This window comes from Chinchilla lanigera, unplaced genomic scaffold, assembly GCF_000276665.1.
Source record: "Chinchilla lanigera isolate Chin_1 unplaced genomic scaffold, ChiLan1.0 scaffold00118, whole genome shotgun sequence".
Classification (NCBI taxonomy): Eukaryota; Metazoa; Chordata; class Mammalia; order Rodentia; family Chinchillidae; genus Chinchilla; species Chinchilla lanigera.
Window position 1 is genome coordinate 2654411 of NW_004955519.1, and position 20752 is coordinate 2675162.

A 20752-nucleotide genomic window follows, 5' to 3' on the forward strand; every position below is an offset into this window, starting at 1 on the left:
AACCAGTTGGGAGTTGGTTAAATAATTATTATAGATGCATTTGTAAATTTTGAAGAGGGGTCTCAGGGAATATTTCTCAGTCTTGATATCTGGTGTTTTTCTGGAGGTATACATGACAGTCTGAAATTATGGAAGAGGATTCCTCTCTGAATTCAATATATCTATCATTTGTGTATATGCAAAATTCATGTTGGATAAAATTCCAATTCTTGAAGTTCTCCTCCCTTAGTGAATATAAAAATGGAATCTTTCTTTGGTGATTGAGGGCCTTGCAGTTCTTCAAGATCATTTTTGAACATAAATTCTCTTTGAGAAAAACAAAGATAAAAATGTGGGAGGTAAAGGTGTTTAGTCTGTGGGTGTTCTCACCCTAGAGCGTGGGTGAGAGACTCTTTTGGGAATAGCAAATGCACTTGGGTAGGGATGGTCTTTAATTCCTTATGTGAACTTGAACCTTTCTTTTCCCCATTTCCTCCACTTTTAGAAAATAGTGGTGAACTGATGTACATTGATTTAGGATAACCAGGAATAATATAGCTGCCTACCTTAGACTTTGTAGTATGGTTTTGAGTCCAGTTCTACTACTTACTAGCTACCTAGATACCTGTTCTGGTTGTTATAAAGATTGCAATATATATATATAGTGTGTGTGTGCGTTTGTGTGTGTGTGCACGCACGCACGCATGCACGCATGTACAAATTATGCTTGACACAACAAAAGCGGTTAATGAATTGTTACTCTTGGGATACAAACCTAGTTAAGACCAAAATTATAGAAAAGATAGGATCCTTCTCTTTATTGCAAATGTCTAATCTGCACTTGAGATCAGCATGAAAGTCAATCAAGCCCACTGATAAGATGTCATAAAGGAGGGCTTCTGTATTCACGGATGGGGATTATTTTCATGTGATTATCCACTTCCTAATTTATCTGCCTGACCACCTTCAAAAATGTGTCAGGAGTCAAGAAACTTGAGGAGGAGGACATCTGGCATCACATTTGGCTGAAACTACAGGGCCAGTGGGCCTCGGAGGTTTTTATATTCAATAACCAGAGCCTTCTTCCAGGTTTTAGGGAATCTGTTTCAGCAAGCATGCATGTGCAGCATTGGGGACACGGCTTCTGGCTTTGGAAAATGCCATGTGACCACTGTGGGAACACCCTGTTATCCCAAGTTGGAGGTAGGTACTTTACAAAAGGATGCTTAAAACAAAATACCCTTTAATCACGTAATTATTAGAAATACTCATGTAGCCCTACTGGAAGGGGCACATGGGGAAATTGTGAAGGGAGACAGTCACGGCTGTTAAGAAGGGTCATAAACATAGAATTTTTAAATGTGACCTTAATGAAGATTTGGCCACGTTCCCATTCTAAAACACTGAGGGTATCTGCGTAGACACAAGCAAGTGGATGAAAGACTGTGACCTAGTTTTTGGCACCCATTTTCAAGTCAGACACTAGTTTTATAAGTGCGCCTTTATAAACTCCCTTTGAACCTCAATCACTTCTTCTGCAAAACAGTGCAAATAAAAAATTTTCCTATTTGCTTTAGAAGATGATTTCAAGGAGCAGCACAACTACCAAGCAATGGGAAAGTGGTTTACACAACTCTGGAGGAGCACCCTGATGTTGGTCGTCATGACTTGCATGAAATGACTGAGCAGTATCTTATATGCCTATGTTCAGGGTGCGGGGAGTGGCCTAGGTAGAACTTCTCTTTTCCAGCAGCAGCAACAACAGTAAGAATTTCTGTTAGTTTATTCAGTGCTTACCATATGCCAGGCACTGTTCTTATCCAATGCATGGATTAACTCACTTCACCCATAAACATAATGATCATTATTATATTTCCCTTTCACATGAAGAAGTTGAGGCACAGAGTTTAAGAAATTTGTTCAGTGTCATGAAGTTCTGAAGTGATAGAGCCAGGATTTATATCTAGAAGTTTCAGCTCAAATTAGCACTCTTCACCACAGAGGACAGCAGCCCGGAAAGAACGAAGCAGACAACACGACTACTTTGGTTCGGTCTTCTGCTCACTCAGTCCTCTGTGTAAAGCTTACTGAAACTGGCGTTGGAGTAGATGTCTCACCTCAGCAGCTGGCTAGGGCTGAGAATCTATGCACTCCACTGCTATTTTTCTCTTTTTATGTTTAGGCCCGTTGTAAAGGAAATCAGCCATGATTCTGCTAATACATGTTCACCAAGGAGTATTGTACTCTGGGCACTCCGCATTGAGGGGGGAACAAGACTGTCACTCGGAACAGTCTCTTGAAAGTAAGAGGCAAAAAGGCAGCTACACACGGTCACACTCAACAGAAATACTTTGATGCAAAAGTACAGAATTTAAACAAGTTGTCTTATCTCAAAATGCGACTAAATGACCAACATACTCAAAGAACATACACAGAAAGGTGAAAGAAAGAAATTCACACTGTACTTACTTCATAGCCTTACTAAATAAGGACACCGTGTACATTCCCACCTGGCTGGAATTCCTAACCATAAATGCTCCTTCTTTTCCCTGAAAGGAAGGATCATTTTTATTATTCTTGGAAAAGATTTTTCACATACAGCAGTAGAAAAAGAAGTTCTTTTCGATCCACTTTAAATGTCACTGAGAGCACAGTTATACAACAGTTAGCACAGGAGAGCCACAGTTTAGCTGTTTTCCTTTTTCCATACAATATCTGTCTTCCTTTTCTCCCTCCCCCCTCCCTTCCCTCCTGCTTTCTTTCTTTCCCTTCCCTTCCCTCTCCTTCCCTTCCTTTCCTTTCCTTCTCCCTCCTTGCCTTTTCTTTCTTTCCTTTCCTTCTCTTCTCTTCTCTTTCCTTTCTTTTCCTCTTCCTTTCCCTTCTCTTCCCTTCCATTTTCTTCCTTCCTTCCTTCCTTCCTCCCTTCTTTCCTTCCTTCCATGCTGGGAATCAAACCCAGGATCTCATACCTGCTAGGCAACCACTACACTACTGAGCCGCACCCCAGCCCACTCAATATCTTCATAGATCTATTCTGTGTGTTTCAACTCTTCTTCTCCAGTCATTTTGAACTCTTCTTAATAATTCTCTGTTGTACTTATGCAAGCTTAATATTTCTTTCTTTTTTTTTTTTTTATTTTAAGGATAAAAGGAGGGAAACATTAACAGACATACAACATTTTACAACATATCACAAGCACAATATAGACAATACAGAGTTACAAACAAAGTGGTAGGGAATTAACAATGGTGGTTGTATTACATATTGATATCTTCAAAGTGGCTTCTCATGAAAACAGATATAGACATGCAATACTGGTCAACCAAAGACTCATTGACAGTTTCTTTCAGCATAGAAACAGCAGATAGAAGAACAACCATGTTATCTATCCTGTATATACATACATACAAAATTTTTCCTTCTTTCCCTTCTCTTTTCCCACATCCCAGAAGCCCTTTACTCTTCGGTGGTTTCCTATCATTTCACAGTGTCTATCATACCTCCGAGTTTAACTTAACTCTTTCAAGTTTTACACTAGTGACACAAGCTTAATATTTCTATGTTCAGGAAATAAAATTTAGAATCACATATCACTTCATGTCTTTGGAAGACTTTGGAAAACCGAATATGCAGAATAAATCATTGAAATCCTACACTTAACCTTTCTTTATTAATCACCTGTACTAATTCCAAGCAGACCCAGGTTCAGAAGCAGCACAGAACAAGCCACAGGTATGACAAAATAGCAAGTGAATTCACCCTGTTCTCATGAGCATCTCTCAAATAAATAGTTCATGTATTCAGTTAAGTATTTGGTGGAACTATATCAAAGTATCACTTGATAGATCAAAAGTTTCCTATTTGTAATTCCATAGCAGTTCATAATAATATCAGATAGATTTATTCTCTGTTACATTTGCCGTACTCTGGTTTAGGTCCTAATGCTCGTGACCTCAGAATAAGTCATCTCTTTTGGGTGGGATTGGAGCTCAGTGGCAGAGAGCTTGGTTAGCATGTGCAACGTTCTAGATTTCATCCCCAGCGTTGCAACAATTAATGAAAATGAAAGAAATCACTTCTGTTCATGGTCCTGTGCAGTCTCCTCCTACATTGGCTTGCTGTTGGGCCCTGTGACTTGCTATGTCTGATGGGAGGAGGAAGCCCCAGTTAGGGACTTGGAGAGCTGCTCGGAGAACCGTGGCACCCCAGTTGGCTGCCTCGGTCAAGCCCAGCCCCCTACTCAAAGCACTGGCCGAGTGCAGCCACAGGAGTGAGCCTAAGTCAAATGTTCAGCTGACCCCGCTGGCTCACAGTCATGAAAAATCATAAATGCCGTTTTAAACCATGAAGTTTGGGGTGGTTTATTATGCAGTAGCAGACAGTGGAAACAGAAGAAGCAGTTAGACACGAAGGGCTTGGTAACCCAAAGTTTGGACAACAAACACTATAGTGTTTTGACTGCTTAATTAGCAATAATGCTTCTGTAGGAACTGCATTAACCTCTGGACCCGGTCATGGAAAGAATTCTCTAGGCTGGGGGTGTAGCTCAGTGGTAGACGGTTGGCCTAGTATATGTGAGGCCCTAGGGCCCACCCACGCCATAGGAAAAAAATAAGACAGAGAGATGCTTAGAGACTATTTGAAAGAGAACACTGTTTACCTTCTGTCTCAGTAATTGCTCAGACTGTGCCCGGGAGATGTTACCTGCAAACCAGCTGCAACAGGAAAGAATTTCACATTTGAAAACTAATTATTTTTGATGATTAACAACTTGACACTCAACTTTTTAAACTGTAAAATGAGGCACCAGCCTAATCATGGGCTTCTATGCCTGATTGCTCAACAGAATCACCTGAAGATATTTTAAAACATACCTATTCTTGAATCTCTACCACTCAGTCCTAGTTCTGGGGTGGGGCCCGCACATTTGAAGTTTTAAATGGGCTTGTGCTTAGGAACCTCTGGCTGCTTCTTCAGTTACCTACATTTCACCATTTTGAATGGGAGCCAGAGATTAGACGAATGATGACTATTCCAATAAGAAAGTCAGGGTTGCCAAAGATAACTGCTCTCGTCTTTCAACCTTATTGTTTTCTAAATAAAAAAATTACAATGCGATAGATGCACAGTTCATACCATCTATTTTCAAGGGAAATTCTTTTTTGGAATTATTTTAATATTCATGACAGCAATAGATCATTGTATAAAATTATATTAGGGCAGCAGCAGTTATACTGAACTGAGAAAAGGTGATACGGAAGACTCAGTATAATTATTTTTAAAAATAACTTTTAAAACTGCTGTTTGTATTAAGTTAACCAAGAGCATCATGTCTTACTTTGTATGTGAAGCTCAACAGACAGTGAGCTATTTCTCATGTGAGGTCAATAATATCTGTGGCCTCTGGCTTTGCCTAACATGTCATAATAAGGAAATTAGTAGAGCATGAGGTAGGATAAGACATGCGCTGGGGGAGTTGGAGGACCCACTGGCTAGAAGAGAACACCTGAGGAGGTAACAAGTACCTGGGCAGGGTTGAGTGTGGAAGGGAAGCATTGTAGAAGAAAATGAAGAAATGAGGTATCTCAGAATTTGGCAGGATAGATGGGAAATGGCTTCCTTTACAATGTCTGCATTAGTTGGGGAAGGGGATGTCAGTTGGTGGGCAGTTGAATGAAGTGAAAAGAACCTTCTACCAGTCATCTTGTAGGTCTGGGTTGTACAATTATGTAGCTGCGGGACTGAACAATCTGCTTTGCCTCCTTTGACTCTGGACTTCCCCATCTGTGCTATTAGACAGAGCACTGATCTTCATAAATTTGAACTCTCTTATATATCCTATATAATTAACACTTGAGTACTAACTGATAGTTTTCTTATTAATTTACATTTTAAGCTAGTAATAGCTAATTAAAAGGAGAAAAATGGATCCATCTTGAGACACAACAGCTAAATGAAATAAATCAGGCACACAAATATGGCAATTATTTCTCTTATATGAGAAACCCAAAGTATAAATAACTTAGGGCAAAACCAAAGACAGATAATAACGAACAAGGATTGCTCACTTTGGCAGCACGTATACTCACAAACAGGGAGATTGATCTTTTGCAGATGGCCAAGAGATGGAGGGAAAGGGGAAGGAGTGGAGGGTAAGAGGAAGTAAAAGGAGTTAAGATGTGTTATGTACATGTACTAAGTCCCCACAATACATGTAATTATTATGTACAGCAAGCATGTACTAGTACATGTAAAATTGAAAGAATGAGAATTGATAGCCCCAAAGAAATACTGCATTATGCAATATTTGGGAAAGAACATCCTTCTTTGAATCTTATGGCAGCGCTCCGTGGAGTAGGCATGGGTCACTGCTCTCTAAAGCAGCGTCAGAGCTCAGCGTGCAGAGCCAGTCTTGCAAGAACAACTGAAAAAGATAGGACTTTAGCCTGAGAAAGCAGAGAATTCCAAATTATCAGAGAAGTGGACCTCTTAATTTTGGAAGGTTTTGTGCTAGAAAAATTGCTGGCTGGAGTAACTAGAGGTTTTGGTGCTTGGGGCAACTGTGTCTGGAAGTAACTTTTAAAGCTTCTCAGGAGGAAGACCTCAGGGGCCAAAACCCTTATGACGCATGAGTGAGGTGAGCCTTAGACATCTAAGTGAGGGGGTGCAGAGGCACTGGCCTCTGGGAACACTGTCCCTGGTAGGGAAAGGCTGTCGCCGTACCATCTGCTGCACAAGGCCATTCCTTTGCCTTACCTAACCTGAGCCAGTCTCACTGAACACCCAGATACACAGTGAGGGCTCGTGGGGCTGACTGGGAGTTAGTAAGCTTGCTTTTCTCCTGTAACTTGTGGGAAACCTAGTCCTGAGAAATGATTTTCCATCTAAATCTCAGTGCTGCATTTTTAATTGAACAGGATAGAATGGCTCATGAAGTTATGGGCATAAAAATGCTCTAGTGACACTGGTACAATAGGAAACAAAGCGCATCAGGTGTGGTATGACAAGGCTGGGCACTGTAGTCCTGAGCTCCTTTTAATATCTTTTTGATTTTGAAGTACAGGTCTTTCCTGATAATTTTCCTAATGTACTTTTTTTTTTTTTTTTTTCGGTACCAGGAATCAAACTCACGACCTTGCACTTGCCAGGCAGGCGCTGTGCCGCTGAGCTAAATCCCCAGCCCCCTTCCTAATGTACTTCTGCCGCACACTATTTGAATCCTGTAGTGAGTGAAAGATCTGGGCTTTCCAAATCTAAGAAAGATTTCCAGTGCCTACAAGCTATAGACTAAAATATTCCCAATCAAAAGTTCGCTCTTACTGGTTTAAGTCTTTGTCTTCTATTAAAGTGCAATTATCTTTGGAAATTACCATCTGCTGGTCTTTCTTAGTCTTTTAGTATAAACTAATCTATCAGATGCTTTCCTAAGAGTGGATATTACGGCAGAGTGTAGGGTTAAACTGGAACTAGAATGTGGCAAGAAGATCTGCTGCAGAGGGGTTGAGAGTATAGAACATCTTCTCCAGTGTCACAGGTCTGCCTAAGGACGGGCTGGGTTAAAGGCAGGAGAGGGAGGAGCGACTTGGTAAGAGCTCTCACCAGTAAGTCAGTAATAGCACTTATAGGAAAACAGAAGTAGTAATATGCATGAACCCAGTGTCCAAGTGATTTTATGCCTTTTGGGTATCAAGTGTCTGAAAAACACAAAGTTCGCTATTACTCCCAGGGGACAATAACACATCCTTATTTGTAGAATGACAGAAGTTTAGATTTTGGGAACAAACTCTGATGACTGCTTAGGACAACCAATCTCAGTATAATTAGGGTGATCGCACATGTTTATTTGCCCAGAACAGTCCAGCTGTCCAGTGCAATTTTCTCTCTCTAAAGCAGGCATGTCCTGAATAGGCTACATGCAGCTCTGGGCAGCTAATAATATGGCCACACAAGACTTCAAGCTTTTAACAGTACTACGTGATTTTTCATTATTCAGTTGCATGGTGCTCCAGAACGGACTGCGCCTGCTGTATCCGTTGAATGGAAACCTGCGTGAATCAAACCTCATTTGCACTTGTGTGACTCAGCAAGTAAAACAGTAATTACCAATAATAGTATTTCAATTTACCTTCCTGTGTGTGCCTGCGAACACAGGTTAATATTTTTAAGCAGATACATATGTTTTCTCATTTGATTATTAAACTCGCTGTGTTATTTCATAAAATAATTTAATATGCTAAAATATGCAAAAAGAACTTTTGTTACTGATGTACATTAACTGTATTGTATATTTTGTATGTTACATGTGACCCAAGACAATGCTTCTTCACTCAGTGTGGCCCAGATCAGCCAAAAGGTTGGATGCCCGTACTCTAAAGTACCCCGCTGTCTCAACATAAACGCCACCATGCTCAACTTCCCTTCAAATCTAACTCAACGTTTACAAGAACTTTTAAACAGTACTCTGATGAGAGGGAATACATGATGAGTAGAAACATAATATGCTATCTCTATGAAGATAAAGTGAAAGTAAGGGGACACTGGGTATATACTAAAGCTAATGAGCTCGTGCAGCCAATATAGATAGCCCAGATTGGGGAAAATACCTTCATCGGTAATAAGCCAGCTCATTGCCACCTGCCATTTAGATAGATCATCCAGAACCTCGCATGAGTTTACTTCTGTAAATGTAGCCACCTGGGAGAGTCTGAGCCATCTGGTTTTTTTTTTTTATTAGCACATGTTTGCACCACATAATAATTCTATTCCTTGCAGGGAGTTGGTACACATACACAACACATCTTCATTCCTTTTCATCCCCTTCCTCTCTCCTCCCTCCCCTCTTCCATCTCTTGATCTCCTTCCCATTTGAGCCATCTGTTTTAATGTCTCTGAGGAATAAAATGGAAACATCTATGTCTAGTTTTAAAGGAGTACAGGGAACTTTCAACACTCACTCATAATCATCCAGGTTGTCCTCTTCTTCAGATGAACTCGACTCAGGGAACCCCCTTAAGAAGTGTTGAGAAACAACATGAATGCAAGAACCCGGCAAGCAACACTTCATGTTCTCAGTAGTACAGTATCAAATTCCACCCTTCTTTTGAATTTCAACTGTTAGGCTTTTCTTTTTGCATTTGGGAAAGTATCAGAAAAATGAAGCAATAGCCACTCAGAAGTGGAGCTTGCACCCAGTTTAATGAGACAACAGCTCTTCAATGCAGCTGACCCTGGGAGTTCAGAATTTTGGTTCTTTCAGAAGAGTAGGGCATGAAATACATGAAGATTCCTTGAGAGATGGCTGTAGTGTAAAGCTCAAAGAAATTGGGCTGTGTGTAGAGCTATTCAGAAGGAAGAGTTATTCATTTCCAGGTTGCTTTCCCCTCTGCTAGAGATCTTGAGCCAGTTATATTAATATCGGTGCTATCACCAGAGTGTGCTGTGGATGATAACTAGGAGAGATCAGTGTGAGGAAAACGGTATCCATAACCCACAAGCTGTCAGTTCAGGCCCACTGAAGGGCTCAGAGAAATAAACTACATGGACTTATATTTTACTTTAAGTTTAAAGCCTAGTTGCAAAATGATTGCGAATTTGGTAGCTTTCCTGGAAATGGAAGCAAATCCTGGATATAAAGTAATAGTTGAGTTTGACTTACCATGATATCTTGGAAGTGCCGTGATTTACAGTATTTCTTTCCATTTGGTTGCTGCATGCAATATCTTCACTGCTGCAAATAAAGAGATGTTTTATGCACTTACACGTTTATGCTTAGAAATGTTAAAGGCCAAGAGTAATTTTGTCTAGATATGTTTTAGCTTTATTTGACATGTAGAACCACGTATTTAACTTGGTTTGGAAATTTAAGCTAATAAGTTACTTTCACATTTTGGTCCTTTCAGAGACCTCAATAAAAAGCAGTAGTTCAGCAAAATTTCTAAACAAAAGAAAATTACTACTAATGGCTTACAATAACCCCAAACAATAAAAAACTGGCATTAAGAAATCATCTCGACTAGGTTTCTTCTGATTTTCTAACAGATCTGTCAGCATTTGTGTCACTTATGAATTTTAAAATAAATTATTTTCCTCTTCTTTATGACTGTAATAAAAAGTCTTGAAAATACTGAACTTTAGCTGTGCCTGGACACGGATGGATCAGTAGGATTTTCATGATCCTTTGGGACCCATCGTTTTGCGTCTTTCATTTTGGGTGTGAAGAGTATGAGGAAATGCCTGCCTCCCACAGTTTGTTTTATTTGAAATGTAGCACCTATTTCCTGTTTGCTGTCATATCAGGATCCTTTTCAAAACCGTGGTTCACAGGACAAGCTCAGCTGGCAAGGAAGTGCTTCTCTGGCTCCATTTCAAGGAATGCCCAGAGAAAGCAGTTCAAGAATAGACTGCCTCCTTGGCCACCTTCCCAAAGAGCTTTGTCCACCAGAGGAGCCGTTAGGCTTCTTCTCTAAGAAAATTCTTATTTTAAAAGACCAAGCAATTCATTAAGCCTTCTTGTTTTTAAGAGCTCATGGAGAGTGGCAATTAGTAGTCCATCATTTAGGTTTTCCCATACAATGGAATACTGTATAGATATTAAGCATAAACAAGTAGGTTGCCCAGCAATGTGAAGGTACTTAACACTATTAAGTGTACTGAACTGTATGCTTAAAGGCTGGTAAATTTTATGTTATGTGCATTTTACTAAAATTAAAATTAAAACTTAAAAATTGGGTATGTTCTCATGTTTTCAAATAGGAAAGATGTCAAACGAAAAGAATAAGGGGCAAAGACTACGTAGTGAGACTCTGCTTTTATAATAATCTATGTGTAAGATAGCACATGCAGCCAAAAAAATTAAAGGAATAGACACAGAATACTGTGCAATATTTGAATGCTTTAATGGGGACATGGATGATTTTACTAATCAGAAAAAAGATTAAAATGACCTCATGTGAGGATAGTAAGAATGAGAGAAATGTATTACCTGAAGTTTGATCTAAGAATCATGGCTGCATTTTAAAAATTCAAGATCCATGAAGATCTTTTATTTTATTTATATTTTTAAATTTTTTTTTGTCTTTTTGAGACAGGGTCTCGCTCTGCAGTTCAGGCTGGCCTTGAGCTCACTTTGTAGCCCAGGCTGGTCTCAAACTCACAGCAATCCTCCTGCCTCAGCCTCCTGAGTGCTGGGATTACAGGCGTGTGCCACCACGCCTGGCCATGAAATAACACTTCTAGCAAGTGTTGTTATTCACTCCCAGATGCAATGTTGCTCATGTCAAGAAATGAGTGATCAATTTTTTTGTGCAAATAACTAACATTCTTAAGCTCTAGGGCCAAATTCAGGGCTGGATGTAAACCAAGAGAGTATGGAACCTAAGAGTGTATCAAAAACTCAGTAATCAAGATAAGTAGTTCTTTGGGGAAGTTTTTTTTTTTTTTAAGAAATTAACATTATTGCCCCAAATCCTGAAGAACAAAGTATCCACATTTGAAATATAAGACCTGTCAATCCGTGACTCATTACCTCTGGAACAATCTCATGTGAATCAGCAGTCCCTCCCAGTTATTGGACATCTGACCAATCATTCTCACCATGCACCTCACTCAGTGAATCACTGAGCTCTCTGTCAGGGAAGGAAGCTGGCACAAAGTTAGCATGACATTCCTTCTCTTTGGAGCTGGGCTTTTTGACTTGCTTCTTCCATATAAATGCTGAGCTTCAAGCAAATAAATGTAACCTTTCCCCCCATGCAGCAGGTATAGATTAATACGCTTGGAGTCTAGTTCCACTTTGGGCTTACGAAGATTACCAAATGTTACATTAAAAAATGCAAAAGGATACTCTTACATTCTTTCAAGTTCCGTATGGCCCTGCGGCTGTACCACCGGAACAGTGAGGCACTTGCTTTAGGTAAGAATAATGAGGATGGAAAGAATAAAAGAATAAAAGGGTGAAGGAGAAAACAAAGAAAAGAGACACGTGATGAGTCAGGCAGATGCTCTGCACTCGCTGCGGGGAAGGATAAACATCAGCACCATGGAGGGAGGCTGACAGCTGGGCGAGAAGGTGACAGACAGTGGACAGCGCGATGATGGGGAGGGAGTCTGAGCAGAAAATAAGGAAGGGAAGTCACTCGACCCTTTCCCCAAGCTCGTTGTACAATTCAGTTCCACATTCATCGAGCATCGAACATGGGGAGACTCAGTGCTAGGCCCTGGAGACATAGACGGTTTGTGCACTGTCTTCGAAGTGCTTTCAACTCTGCTTTAGAATCTTTAGGCAGAAAAACTTGAAAAGACAAGGGGCAAGTAAGCTCCCTGCAAGTACTTTTATACGAAGGATGTATTTTAAAGATTCTGTGTTCTGGAATGTGTGGTTATCTGAAGTAAGTGGTAGCAGGAAAAGGAAGGAATAAAATGCTAAAGTATCACTTAACATTGGATAGGAAAACCGAAATGGAAAGTCTGCACTGCTCAACCCCAGAAGAACCCCTCTCTTCTTCAGTCTCGTGGCTGATTCCCTGAACATTTGCTGAGAGGACAACACGATCTCAGCAAAGGTCTGCATTGGCAGCTTTGAGACTGAAGTCCAGGGGAGTTGGGGTACCATGTGATCTCCATGCGAGGTGGCCAGTCTGAAAGCTGGGGATTACCTTTTCAATTTTCTTACTTGCCACCAGTCAGGACAGTCTTCCCTTGGAATATACAGCATGTTGACGTTTGGCTGGGAGCCATAGCTTTTCTTCGAGCTGCTGTCATACAGGGGTAGAGCAGTACTTGGAGATGGTGCATCCACTCTGGGAATAAGAACTGCCCGAGGAATCTTCAGCTTTGGAGGACAAGAGATTTTAATATCTTACAGTAAGGCACAGATTCAGGAACTGGTTACTAAAGTGTATCAGCTCTTACATTCTGAGGAAGGAGGTCAGGTAGCAGCCAGGAAAGAGGAAGGAAAGAGCAAAGGGAGGATGAGAAGGAGGGAGGGAGGGAGGGAGGGAGAGAGGAAGGAGGCAGGGAAGCAGAGAGGGAGGGAGGAAGGAAGGCAAATAGAAGAGTAATACTAAGTATTGGGAAGGATATGGAGCAACTATAACTCATATTTTGCTGGTTGGAGTATGAAATGGTAAATCACATTGGAAACTTGCTTGCACAATGCGCTAGAGCTGGATGGTGTGCTTAGACCTCACGACCCATAAATTATAGGTCTGTATGGGTGTGATAAAATATGGTGAATATTGTTGCTGAATGTTATCCAATAGAAAGATTGGTTTGTAAAAACATTACAGTGCAGCCACCTTATTCACCAGATCTGGCATCATGTGACTTCTGGTTTTTCCCCAAAGTCAAAATAACCGTGAAAGGTAAATATTGTGAAATAATTCAGAACATGCAAGCAGCCAAGACAGAGCAATGAAAAACATGAGAGAGGACTTCCAGGACTGCTTCAGAATGAGGCAAGAACCATGGGATTAGTCTTTGAAGCAATGAGGAGTCTCTTGAGGGGGATTAACTGTAATGTGTCACTTACTACAATAATTATCTTTAAAAATTTAAACATTCACCATACTTTTGGATGAAACTTTGTATGTGTATGTGTATCCTCAACAGTGAAACTGAAGCAGTGTTCAGAGCACAGCTGTTTGAATTAAAAATTGGAAACTTCCAAAGTGCTCATCAAGAGGATAAAATAATCAATATATTATAATTGCAGTGGATAGAGTAATAACCTCTTAAAGATGTTCATGTCTTAATCACCAGAATTTGCAGATTGTGATTGAGGAATTTGAAATGGGAAGATTACTCTGGACTATAGAGTTCGGTTTGCTATAGCCTAACGGGTCCTTTTAAAAGAGAGCCAGTGTGGTCAGGAATTAGAGAGAAGATGTGAAGATGGGAGCAGAGATCCAAGAGAAGAGAAGCTGCATCTGAACCTGAGGATAGCTGGGGGGACGAGGCACCAATGACTACAGGTAGCTCTCAGAAGCTAGAAAAGGTAAGGAAGTAAGTTCTCCTCTACCGCCCTCAAAAGGAACAAAGCTGTGTGGACCCACTTCAGTCTTCTGACTTTCAGACCTATAAGTCAGAACTATAAGTTGCTTTAATCCTTTAAATTTTTGGCGATTTAGAGTGGCAACAAGGAAATAATACAGTAATGTATTCACATGGTGGAAATCTATTCACAATAAAAATACATTAAAAATTGTGGACCATACATTGAACAAAAGGGGAAGACAACTATCTATATAAAGGCCCAAAATGAACAAACGATCTATGATATTGTAGGTCAGGCTAGTGACTAGTGCCGGTGAGATGTAGTCACCAAAAGGGAACAGGAGAATGTCCCCAAGGTTGGTTGACCTTCTCTTTCTCAATCTGGACATCTTTGGGACAGATGTGTCCAGTTTGCAAACATTCTTCAAGCTGAATACTTAGGATTTGTGTGCTTTTCTAAGGGAATGTTATAAGTCATTGCAAATGTATCATGCTGTGGGGGGGCTCTACATTTAATTTTTCACATTGCAATTCACTTTTTTCCAGGGACACCATTCATTTGGAGTTGAGGCCTTGGCATTCTGCGCATTTCAACTATGTAGAATACTGTTATTTCTAAGCTACCAGGCATGTTCTCTCCAAAGATAAATGCATTGGAAAGTTCTTTATTTTATTTTATTTATTTATTTATTTTTTGGTTTTTCTCTGGTACCAGGAACCGAACTCACGACCTTGCGCTTGCTGGGCAGGCGCTTTGCCGCTGAGCTAAATCCCCAGCCCCTGGAAAGTTCTTTAAATGGAAGTCTGAATGGAACAGAAGAGCTGATTTTTATTTCCACCATTCAGAAAAGTAAATCCTCTTTTGAATGCTCTGGTAAAAACAAAACAAAGGAAAACATGCTCTGATCCCTGGTTCCTACAGACATCTTATAATCAAAACAAACTGAGGCCAAACAAGCCACTGATTTGTCTGACTGATAATTTTCAGCACGTTTCCCAAAGAGATTCCTGCCAGAGACAAGATGCAGTGGTTTCTAGCTCTTAAATTATCCTCCGCTCTTAGGTTTGATTTTAAAAAAACTCTATTAGAAACTAACACTTCTTAGGTGCAGATGAAGTGACTTGTATTAAATTTATCACGTTGCACCACCATCACCACAATCAAGTCCTAGCACATTTCATTGCCCCAATAGGACCCCTGTCCCCACTTGTAGTCAGCCCCCACTTGCTTCCGGACCCGGGCCACCACTGTGTGCCTCCTGCCTCTGCAGATTTGCCTGTTTGGAACCTTGTTGCTAGGATCATAATTTTTTGTATGTGTGGTGCTTGGCACTAAATTCAGGGCCTTCCATGTGCTAGACAAGTGCTCCCCCACTGAGCCACACCCCCCAGCACAAAGACCATAATTTTTAAGTTTCAGAACTGGAGCAACCACCCCAAAACAAACAACAATGTCACTGATAACAAAACGAAAGTGCCAAACCATAAAAATTGATTCCTAGGGCTGCCATAATAAATTACCACACATTTGATGTCCTAAAATAATAGAAATTATTCTTTCAGAGTTTTGGAGAGCAGAAGTCTAAAATCAAGATGTGCATGGCTATGGGAAAAGAGTTCTTGCCTGCTTTTCTTTCTGCAGGTTCCAGATGCTCTGTGGCTTGTGGTAGCATAACCCAAATCTCTGCTTAGATCTTCAGCTGGCGTTCTCTATGTATCTACTTATGTCTTTTCATCATGTAAGGACACCGGGTTTTGGATTTATGCCCCACTTTCATCCTGTATGATCTCATCTTAATCTTTAACTAATACATCTGTAAAAGTCTTGTTTCCAAATAAGATCCTATTTTAGGGTTCCAGACGGACATGAAATCTGGGGGAAGACTATTTAACCTACCACAGTAATGGATTATTTTTGTCTTTCTTGTTGGTTCACAAAACTTATGCAGTGTTTTGTTTTGTTTTGTTTTTAGTACTGAGGATCAAACCCAGACATTCTCTATCACTGAACTATAGCCTTTTTTACATTTTTAAAACAATTTTGAGACAGGGTCTTGCTAAGTTGCCTAGATGGAATTGGAACTTGTGATCCTTCTGTGTTGGCCTCCCAAGTAGCTGGGACTATGAGCGTGCCCCACCACATCCGGTTTATTATGTGTTTTTTAATTAGAAAGAAAAGTAAGAGTGTGTGAGTATGTATAGCTGTAAACAAATACCTCACATATCATAGAGCTGATGAAGGAGTACACACATGCTCTTATTTTCAGGTGAGCTTCCAGAGAACCACTGGGAGGCCATTTTATACCTCTCCTGAGGAGGCTGGCACTTATGTGAGTGGGAACCCTAAAAGCACAAGGACGTGGCTATGAACTGAAGAAAGCAGAGCAAAAAGAGCAGCAGCCTTTACTGTGAGAGTGAGCTTCCTAAAGTTCAATTATCCAGAGCAATCAGAGTTCTGTTTGTTTTTCTGTACATCAATTCCAACGTTAGTGAAGAGTTGGCTGGGAGCTATATTGAAAGGAATTTTGTGCAAGATGGGTGAATTGATCCAGTGGAAGAGTTTAGGGCTGAAAACCCAGGAGTTGAGTATCAGGATTTCTCTCCTGTTATAAGATTATGTTTAGATCTGCCCCAGGAAGAAAAGTACAGTTATGCACTGGGAAACTCACCCAGATGCCACCACTACCAAATGCTTTGTAAGAGCATTTGCGGTTCACTAGCTCCTTCTGCTCTGGCTCTAACCCTGAAAGAGTAAGAAGTCTCAGCCTCTTTATGACCTCTCCCCTAAAGCAGGCTGCAAGCTGGCACAGGCCCTAGCTAAGTAAAGGAGAGAAATTGTAAAGTGGAATAATGTTTGGAGTCATGCAATTATGACATTGGATGGGACGATTCAGAGGCTGTTCTTTTAACAGTTAGTTATTTGGAAAATTCCTATCATCTGACACTTCCTGGAAAACTATAAAATTTGCTTAAGAATTTATCTGGAGACAGAAATGAAATTCCGCTGACTGCCTGTGAAGGGATCACAGGGGGAATTGCATTGTTTTGTGCTGGTGCCCCATGGAGCTCTATTCCATCACCGGGATATGTCCATGAGGCAGTCTTGGTCATGCTGGTGGTGGGGAAAGAATAACAGCTAGTAATACCTGCTTGTTACATGGCTGCTGTCTTAAGGACTTCTCTTACATGCACGTAGTTTTTGGTGACTACTTAATAGAAAATTATAAAATGTTATAATGGTCCTATGTTTGAATCCATTGTGCATGATCATCTAGACTTATTAGTGACAGCACACACTTTTCTCTCTTTGCTAAGCAGTGTGCATGGAGTCCGCATTTTTTTTCCTTTTTTTTTTTTTTTGAACTTTCTTTTTGAGACAGGGTCTTGCTAGGTAGCCCAGGCTGGCCTTGAACTTGTGATGACCTTCCTGCCTTACCCTCCCAAGTGCTGGGATTCCAGGCATGTGCCACAACGCCCAGCAAGTTCATATTTTCCAGTCTTGAATGTGGCCGCTCTGTAATATATCTTGATTCTGAAAAAACATTTTAAAAATGTCTACTTACAACCCTGTCTGGGAAAGTGGGAACTCTGTTTTTCTCTTCATTGCTTGCAACGTGCAGATCAGCATCTGAAAAATGAAAGCCTATGCTATCAAAAGGAGCTTCAAATAAAACACACCAAGAGAACACCCAATGTTAAAAATCAAAAGATTGAGCTGGCTTGTGTAAATGATACTCCAGATTAATTGAATTTAGATACAGCATCTGGAATGATTCTGTAGGTTTTCTGGATAATGTTCAACTCAACACATTCCTTCACCATCAATTATTGACTTTTTCACGAGTCTAGATTGAAAATTCAAATTCTTAAAAACCCTACAAACTGTACATTTATCCTTCATTCCCACCTTGTATTTGGGTCACAGCTATCTAATCCTGTTGGGTAAAATATATGACCCTATAGGTCAGTGTCCATATCTGGTATGTCTTGGATTGGCCTACACAGGATACTTTAATAATTATTGAAGATCAATAAATAGCTGCTGATTACATAAACAAACTTAGCACATACTTTTCCCCCTGTTCTCATGAGTCCTTGATTTTTCTTTCCATTCTCGTATGGAAATAAATGTCTAAGCTATAAGTAGGAAGCTACTGTATACCTTATCAGTGGGGTGACCATACGGTTTACTGACCAAACAAAAACACATTTGATAGTGAAAGGGTATGCTGTAAACAATTATGCCAGATTGCCAGGCATAGAATGAGAAGGTTCCAAACAATCCGGGGAATATGGACAATCTACTTGTAGGCCATGTATCCTGTAAAGGGGATGGAACAGGGCATCTTGGAGACAGGAAGAAGCAGTGAAACTCCTGTTTCCTTTCTACTACCTGTGCCCATGGGATGTTCAGTAGCTCAGCAGAGGAAGCCAAGAGAGAAAATTATAATTGGGCAAATAAACAATATCACAGTTGCTCATTGGTTGCGACACCCCTACACTGTATAGTTATCCTCAGGGTCTAGTGGAGAACCTGTGGCACCCAGGACATGTTGTGAATGCCACGAACGTAGAGCGCAGGAAGTCAATGCAAGGTAGTGCTCTCTCTGGACTTATTCCTGCTCCTTCCAAGGGAGTTGGGGGAAGGTCAGAGCTGTCATCTAGCCCGATAGGTAACAATGCCAGATCACAGACAAAAGCACTGGGGAAAATGATGAATACTGTAAAGAGACCTTACTCCTTAGTGCTTCGTAGGAAAGAGGAGACCCACATACAGCTAATATCTCTTGCAGAAGTTGGCCTCATCAATATAATGATGAAAAATGTTACTTCAATTTTATCTTTTTCTATACATTTGAAAAGAAAAAATAATGTTGAAGGATTTTTGGTTTATGATTTTTATTATTTATCAAAAGAAAAAACTGATTTTTTTTATCAAGTAGTAAATCTAGATGTTTGAACCATGGTGACATATACACTACATTCTGTCTCCTTAGAGTTTATCTTAAACTAAGAAGGATTATTGGAGGAAATAATAGCTCACTGCTTGATTAGTGATTTCAACTATTAAAATATTTCTCATGACATGACTGAATGGTGGGAACTAATATTGCTATTATGTTAATGGACGTGATTCAATTGACCCTCGAATTGACTTCATTTGCTACATGGCATCTGCAAACGATGCCAACCACCCCAGCACATCTTGTTTCCTGGCAAGTGGTTCTGGCACTGGGCAGGTTTGGTCTAATGGGGCATCATCCACCCAGGGTTCAGCCCAAAGAGGGGTCACACATTACATGCTTCCCAGAGGGTACATCCTGGGGCCGCTTTGCAACTCTGCTGGCAGCACAGGAACTTCCCGTCCACGAAGAACCCACTGTGGTACTTGATCAGCAGGTGGGGGTTGCCCCTTATCTCTGAGAAGCAGACAGGAAGGAAACAGGACATAAGTAGACATTGGCCCGAGAGAAGAAACACATTCGGTGAGTGCTGTCATCAGAAAACAATGAACCCCCCCCCCCCCCGTGCCAGCAACGAAGGGCAATAGCCAATGGTTCAAAAGGATAAAGATCTTTTACTCAGAAGCTAATAAACCACAAAATAAGAAGAGTCTAACCGTGTGGGTAGTGAGAACAATACAATAATGTACCATTTTAAATTTAAAAAAGCAGGTAAAAATATATACAAATCAGTTTGCTGTTAGGACTTTAGGAATACATCTGGAAAGGTAGGAATGAGATACAGAGCATGCTGTTCTCTTGTGGCAGAAGGGCGCTGGATGGGAAGACCAAACCCTAGCAACAATAAAAAAGCTTCTAATAAAATACATTTCCTCCTACTTTTTATTTTGAATCTTTTTAAATGTACAGAAAAGTTGAAGAGTACTGCAATAAACATGCACATACACTTTACTTAGATTTATCAATTGCTAATTGTAACAGCTTTTTCTCTCTTTCTATGCATGTTATAATTATTTAAAGAATTTCATCCTTATTTTAAATAGTGGGTAGCAGATAGTATGACCTGAATAATATCACCTGTAAATAGTTCACCATGTAATTTCTATTAATAGAGAGTATTCTCATGTATAACAATAATACAATTATCAAATTTAGGAAATTTAACATGGATACAATATGATTAATTAATATATATTTCATATTCAAATTCTTGTCATTTGTTTCAACAGTGTCCTTCATAGTCGCTTCCTTTTTCTGATCAAAGGTTCCATCCAGAAATATGCATGGCATTTAGTTGTATAGTTGTCTTGATCTGGGATAGTTCCTCATTCTTTCTTTGTCTTTCATGACTTTGACATGTGCTTATATTATGGAATGAAAGTTTCTGAGGCAAATTTTCTTGGACTAGGAGCATTTTAATAAAATCACAGGAATAGGACAGTGGTTATGCCAAAGAAATGAAAGTCTGATCTTGAAATGTAATACTATAATCTATAACACATTAGGCTCTTTTTTCAACTAAAACAGTAAGCTACAAGGTTTTTGTGAAGAATAGTTCAGGAAGTATTTCTAGGTTGGGAGGGCTGTTTCCATGTGTGACTTTAACTCTTCCTTTCGATTTCATGTTCATCTTGACTGTTCCTTATCATAATTTCAGGAGCACTCTGCTCCTCCTTTAAAGCCCAACTCAAGAAAGGGTGTGAATATAATAACTACTTTGCTGAGTCACTGGGTGGACATATGCTAATGTATGTAAAGGGCCCCAAATATATGTTCAATGGACAGTGGGTTTTGGTAATCTCATTCCCTTCTTTTA

The 20752-nt window shown here is 40.1% G+C and overlaps 1 protein-coding gene across 4 annotated transcripts in view; it reads right to left on the reverse strand.

Moving 5' to 3' along the window:
* Bmx (BMX non-receptor tyrosine kinase) overlaps positions 1-20752 on the reverse strand; it is a 51521-nt gene that overhangs the window by 16330 nt on the left and 14439 nt on the right. For 3 of the 4 annotated variants that reach the window (XM_013507004.1, XM_005409162.2, XM_013507003.1), the window contains exons 5-11: positions 19273-19392; positions 17536-17600; positions 12634-12809; positions 9636-9707; positions 8935-8988; positions 4641-4695; positions 2449-2528 (exon numbers count right to left, since the gene is read on the reverse strand). In XM_013507004.1, coding sequence (XP_013362458.1) covers positions 2449-2528; positions 4641-4695; positions 8935-8988; positions 9636-9707; positions 12634-12809; positions 17536-17600; positions 19273-19392 — 622 coding nt within the window. The remainder of the gene's footprint in view (positions 1-2448; positions 2529-4640; positions 4696-8934; positions 8989-9635; positions 9708-12633; positions 12810-17535; positions 17601-19272; positions 19393-20752) is intronic. The other variant, XM_005409163.2, reaches the window with a different exon arrangement.